The sequence below is a fragment of the Carya illinoinensis genome, chromosome 10 (genome assembly GCF_018687715.1).
Source record: "Carya illinoinensis cultivar Pawnee chromosome 10, C.illinoinensisPawnee_v1, whole genome shotgun sequence".
NCBI classification, from domain to species: domain Eukaryota; kingdom Viridiplantae; phylum Streptophyta; class Magnoliopsida; order Fagales; family Juglandaceae; genus Carya; species Carya illinoinensis.
The window spans coordinates 5,032,706-5,039,695 of record NC_056761.1 but is presented as its reverse complement, the minus strand read 5'-3'; the positions used below and the strand labels follow the sequence as shown (position 1 = coordinate 5,039,695).

Below are 6,990 nucleotides of genomic sequence, written 5' to 3'. Positions count from 1 at the left end.
TAGACTATTTAACATGATATCTCTTATCACATAAATCTATCTCATATCATGCTCAAAATATTATTATTTCTATTATTTGCATATATGTAAATTTGTTTTTGTATAGGTATAATGGGTCCAAAAAAAAGGCAAAAACTACTATATCACAGTTGCAAAGACAATCTATAAGACTACAAGCTATCTATAGTGAGCCACAATCTGATAGGGTACCCATTCATTACCCTCTGTCGATGGGTCACCCCTTTCCGTTGATAGGATGGTGGAGTCACTACCTTCTATAGATTGTCATTCCCAACCATCATTATCTTCACAGCAAAGGACCCAACCTTCTATAGATTGTCCTTCCCAACTATCATTATCTTCCTAGCAAGGGACTCAACCTTCTACATCGAGCCAAGTGCGATGCCAACTATCCACACATACGGAGATGAGCGGAGAGACCGAGCCATGCACCTAGTTCGGAAGCAGAAAATGTCGACTTGTGTTTTGACATTAGAGATTGCTTTCTCGTCGTCATCAGTATGTTTTTATTTTTCTTACTTATTATTTATTTCACTATGAATGCAGATTTACAAAATACTAACAATGTAACTAAATTCATTTTTGCAGATAGTAATGGAGATCGAGTAAAGAGACTATTGCACTCTATTCATGACATTTGGCATCTTCTAGAAGGGGAGCACAAAGCAAGACTCTTGGTCAGCCCATCAAAAAGCAAGACTCAAAGGTGGTAAGGTTTGGTGGTCTGATAGCAAGAAGTAATAAGTTGATTATAATAATTTACAAAGATTGGAGGTCGGTGCCTAAAACCATAAAGGCGGAAGCGTGGGATCGTATCAAGGTATGATTTTTTATATTAAAACATTATTATTAATTAAATAGGTATATTTAGAAAATTTTGTTAGAAATCTAATTACTCACCTGTGTAAATTTATTTTGACTATAAGGCAAGTTTAAAGTTCTTGATGATAAATTGGATATATTCAAAAAATGGATACTAAAGGACTTGGGGAATAAATGGAAAGACTACAAACATGAATTGAAGAAAAAGTTACTTAATGAAAAAGACACATTTGCAGCACAAGTTGTGGCAAGGGCAAGTCTCGATATGGTGGACTTATAGCAACTAGCAAAGTTGACCAATCTTTGGTTTGATCCAAAATATATGGTAACAATGCGCTTATTTCTATTATAGATTTATAAAGTCAACCAACTAGTTATTTTAATTATAATTCTCATAATATTTGTGGTGTTGTAGTCAAAATGTAATAAAAACAAGGAGTGTCGTAAGAAGCGGGTAGTTGTTCATAGCGGAAGATAAAAAAGTTTAGCAAGATATGTCCATGATGTGGTATTTATTTAATTAATATTTATTTATTGTTGAATATTTGTTAGTTTTTTGTTTTCGATATACGTGTTTAATCTAAAATATTGGACGTAGAAATAATCAACTGGGGCAATGCCAAGTCGAGCCCAGTTGTTTGTCAATATCCATAAGAAAAAGGATGGCATACACTACAATGATGACACGAGGAAGAAAGTGGTATGTTTATTTTCAAATTTATTACTTTTTTAATTTTAAAGGATTTATAAGATGAAGAATAATGTGTATTTTTTATTATCTATTATAGGTTGAGATAGAAGAACTTTTAACACAGGACACAAATTCTATAGAAATGGGGTCTGGAGGAACCATGACTTGGGCATCAAATATGTTTATTCGAAAGTTATGGCCCAGAACGGTCTGGACGTGTGCGCAGTTTGGGGTTTGGGCCAACTCCTACAAAGCAAACTTGTCAACATTCATTATCAACTTCAAACCAAAAAGATGGTATATCAAAGGAAGAGTTTGAGAAAATGTGGAACAAATTTTCTGAATTACAGAACTTAGGAAACACATTTGTGCATGCACATGTGAGCACCTCACATATGTTTAGTTGATATCAATCAACCTTATTTTGAAATTTTTGAACCCTCATTTGAATTTATATTCAAGATTCAGGACAAGATTGAAAAGAGAATGAAGAGGAAAAGAAAGATGAAGAGGAAAATGCTGAAGAGGAAGAAGATCAAGAGGAAGATGAAGAAGAGGAAGAGAACGATGAGGACAATGATTGAGGGTCGGGATTATAAGTGAGACTATAATTGAGACTATATTTATGGTATTTGCAATATATCGACGTTTGCTCTGTTTTGGTGGAATTCACAACTTTCCTTAATTAAGACTATATTTATGGTTATGCCATATATCGACGTTTGCTATGTTTAGCAAAGTTGGAATTATGATGGATTATAAAAGGAGAAGTGTTAGATTATGCATTAGTTTTACTATTCTTTTTAGAAGTTGTGAATCTTAGTATGATGTTTAACATATTTTGTCATAAAGTTCGCAAGCACCACATTCTTTTTGAAAAAAGAATAAATATGAGATCCATATTAAAAGATTAAATTTTAAATAATAGACTCTATTTTTTTCAAAATGAATATTGTACGACACTTGGACAATTTTTTGGGGTATTTTCGTATCATTTAAATAAGTTTTTTTATTTTATTTTATTTATTTTACTACCAATAAATTTATAATAGTTTTCACCATTGATACTATATATTAATACCGGCTTAACAATATATACGCCGGCACATTTATAAATTACCGGCGTTTCATTTATCAAATTTTGACATTTTATAAGCGCCGCCAATGTATATAATTATTTTCGGCGTAACAATACAAATGCCGGCAAACTACTAATTTACCAGCGTAAAATTAATCAATGGCCGGCATTTTTTTAAACGATATAAACGCTGAAGAACTCAATACTTTACCGGCATAAACTCTATCAATTTTCAATGTTTTGTGAAACACCGCTGACACTATATATTATTACCGGCGGTATATTATAAACGCCGACAAATACGGTTAATATAACGGCATATAATTAATAAATTATTGACGTATATTTAAACGCCACTAAAAACATATTATTATTGGCGTAACAATATAAATATCAGGAAACTACTAATTTCTCAGCGCATCATTACTATATTGGCAGCATTGTTGTAAACCCTACAAAAGCTATATATTATTACCGGCGTAAAAATTTAAATACCAAGAACTCAATAATTTATTGTCGGAAACATTAAACGTCGGTAAATTTATATATCTACCAGTGCATAAACAAACGCTGCCAATTTAGCCTTTTTTTGTAGTGAGGTTAAGGTGAATGCCTCTCATAAGAGGTTTGGTGATATTAATAGAAACTTTAACACGTAGATAAAGCCCCCAACCAACACCATCTTCATCAACATCTACTTCTTCGACATCACCAACCATCCTGCCAATCTGCACACCTGTCTCTGGTCATGCCTCCAAAAGGAATATTATGGAATTGAATCCATAATGAGTCCTTCATAAATTCAATATCTTTCAAAGTAGACCTACCATCAAGACTGTTAAGGCAAAGCAGGAGTTTATCGAAACTCCATGGCTTGCCTCTTTGGACTTTTTACATGTCATATCCCTTCTAGAACTCAATCAGAAGCAAGTTGCTACCAACGTCTCTGAACACCACTTCACCCATTGGTTTCCAGACCTTAAGCATTGTCATCTTGAATGACTCCCTATTAATGCCTCTATTTGACACAACCAGACCTATTAAACATTGGCTCCCATGTCTCCTTACCACTGCATTATCATTGAGATCAAGAGTTACTTCCTTTTGTTCATCCTCAATCAAACTGAAGGACTCTAACTTCTGATCAAGAATTGCTTCTGCCATAATCCACCTCTGAACGGACCCCTTTCCCCACACTCCCTCCTAAGTCAAAGGCTAGGAGACAAAACCTTGCCTTTAGCAAGAAAACAAACCTCCCCAACAAGAGCTAGGAGACCTCGAAAATCAAATTCTTGGATATTAAAAGCACATTATTGAATTGCACATGCGTAGGCTTGATATATACACCAACCCCAACCCCAATATACACGAATGAATGAATGAGAGAAATAAAATCTTTCAAATAACCCCTACCCTCATCACACTCTTTATCCTTGATTGCCTTAGAAAAATTGCCAATAGATCCCCATTCATTTTTTTCCTACAAAAGCAATATTCTATGTTTCTTCAAAGATGAGACAAACAGATAAAGATTTTTGACAATTTTCTTGCTCAACAAAATGTCCTTATCTATTCATTTTATGTATGCAGAATCACTCACCTGCCCGACCAAGACATAGACATCAATGAAGACTGTCGAATATCTTCAAATGTTGGGTAAGATGAAGAGTCAAAATGCATAGAAAACTCGGACCACCCACCCTTGGATTTCAATCTTTGTCGCAAATAAGCATCCATATCCTCACTTCCAAGCTCGTCCACCTCGTTATTCCCCTCCAAAACTTTCACCACTTGTCTCATGGTTGGCCGAGAGCTTGGGTCAGGATATACACACAACAACCCCAAGTGCAGCACCCTGTCGACTTCTTGCTCGTCAAACCCACCTATAGCCCTCAACCTTTCATCCAGGGCATTCAGTAGCTGCCCTTGTACCATCAATTGCCATGCCCAATCTACCAAAGGTGGCTTTCCCTCCTCTATAGGCCTCCTCCCACACATGACTTCCAAGATCAAGGCCCCAAATCCGAACACATCAGTTTGAGCAGATGCCCGCCCACTCTTTATCACCTCTGGCGCCAAGTATCCGACCGTCCCGATCACTCTTGTTGTGGTAGGCACTTGACCATGGCCGTGCATCCGGGCTAGTCCAAAATCCCCTAACCTTCCATTCATGTCCTTGTCAAGCAACACATTGCTGGCCTTTATGTCTCGATGCAGGACTTTGGATTCCCAGCCCTCGTGCAAGTACAAGACTGCTGAAGCCACATCTTTTAAAATCCTTATCCTGTCTTCGCAACTCAGCATCTCGTTCTCATCGCATTCGAATACCCGTTTGTCCAAGCTTCCATTTTCCATGTAGTCATAGATCAACAAGAAGCTTCCCTGCTTTCTCTTGCACCAGCCTCTCAGCCCCACCAAACTTTTGTGCTTCAATCTTCCAAGGCTTGAAATTTCGGCCAAGAATTCTCTCATCCCATCATTTTCATGTGAAATGCATTTCACCGCAATCCGTGCCCCTCCTACCAAAACTCCCTTGTAGACCTTCCCATTCCCTCCGGTTCCGATCTCATTTTCTTCTGCAAACCCTTCTGTCGCCGCCTCAATTTCTTGGTATGCAATTCTGTGGGGCCAATACTCCAATTCCCATTCTTCCATTTCCGCTCTCTCCCTAGCTTTCCTTCGCTGCCTCTTGATACAAGACACAGCAAACAGGTCACAAATTAAAATAACTATGAAACCTCCCAACGTCATTCCTACAATAAACCATTTAGAACGAAATATCGGCCCCTTTGGAATAACAAACGATGGCAAACCTGTCGTGATCAACTCTTCGCTTAATGAAAAGTTCGAATTACTAAAGCTCCACGCCAAAATCTTGTTACTTTCCACTAACTTTCCGGTAGCACTAGTAAAGCCAACATACATTTCGTCCTTAAACACCTCAGAAAGATTAAGAGAAACATTCAACAACAAAGGCCTCAGAGGTCTTTTCATGCCTGCAGGAGCCATGGTAACATTAATCAAAGAATCAGAATAGTCAATCCAAACTTGGTAATTTTCACCATTGTTCAGCTTCAATTCTTTGAAGGAGTTCGCATCATCAATATCACTGCCGTTGTTGTCTCTTTGGTTGTCTGGCCAGTACCCGGCATCATGTGCTTTGATCGATACGAGGGAGTTCACATCGATCCCAACATGATTGGCGCTTATGTCAGCGAATTCTTCGTTCATAAACGTATCAAATTCGACTCCAAAAATATGATCATCGGAATTCCCATTGTTGGTGAAGTTGAGAAGGCCAAGATATACAGCTGAGGTCGCGCCTGTGATGCCAGTAAAGGGCACAAAAAGGAAAACTATGCCATGCCCAGCAAGAGTATTCTTGTAAGGAGCCATGGAGAAGATGAAAGAAGTCGAGAAAGGATACACATACGAAGAGTTCGGCCTTTTTGCGGGAATCTTTTTCCGGTAAAGGGCACGACCAATTGTTGAAGTCGTTCTATTAGTGAGTGTTAGAACACGAGATTCAACAGTGGCGAATCCATAGAGTAACATATCGGAAGAGTTGAAGCCGTTGAAGGCGAAATCAACAGCGGAAATGGATCGGAAGAACAGGAAGATGGGCAGCAGAAGAAACATCAGGACAGGCCGTTGGTCATTATGTTTGTTCATTGCGGCAGAGTTTGAAGAGAGAGAAAAGGAGTTGAGAGGTGGAAAAGAAAGGTTGATAATAGATAACAAGGATAACTTAATTTAGACATTCATGGGGCTAAGATGTAGCCCTGGATCTTTGGTTAATTACAAAGATGGAAACCTTTTTTTATTTTCATCTTTATTTTATGAACTTTTCGGTCAACCCACTTTGAGATATGATCTCTAGAGTCGAAGAGTCGTACAGGGTTCTTTTTTTTATGGTAATTGGAAATAAACCCTCAAAAGTTGAATATTAACTCAAGAATAAAAATAGTAAAGAATATTAACTCAAGAATAAAAGTAGTAAAGAATATTAAGATAAAATGAAAAAAGTTATTAAAGTAGAGTGGGAAAGTTGGCAGTGGCCCATAAGCTGTTTGACTCGCGATTAGAATTGGTGTTACTGTGTTTCCCTTTGTACGGCGTCTTCTGTGTTGTCATAAACACGTGGAATAAAATAATTCTTTTGATAAAACATGCTTACGTAACACACTGTATTGTTTGATGTGAGTATGTTACTAGAAAGATTCGTAATATTGAGTGAAGTAAACTTATAAATAACTTACTTTTTTAATATGTCAAGAAGTGTTGTCTTTTTATAACTTGATGACATGACAGATGATGTATTATTTGACACAACTACCTCCATCTCTTTCGTACTCAATAAAAGTTTGCAGCAGCGTTG

At 37.1% G+C, this 6,990-nt stretch overlaps 1 protein-coding gene across 1 annotated transcript; it reads right to left on the bottom strand.

Moving 5' to 3' along the window:
• Positions 1 to 4,049: 4,049 nt before the first annotated feature.
• LOC122279911 (L-type lectin-domain containing receptor kinase VII.1-like) lies at positions 4,050 to 6,360 on the bottom strand. Its single transcript, XM_043090815.1, has one exon. The coding sequence runs from the start codon at positions 6,282 to 6,284 to the stop codon at positions 4,209 to 4,211; it is 2,076 nt and encodes a 691-aa protein (XP_042946749.1). The 5' UTR covers positions 6,285 to 6,360; the 3' UTR covers positions 4,050 to 4,208.
• Positions 6,361 to 6,990: the final 630 nt, after the last annotated feature.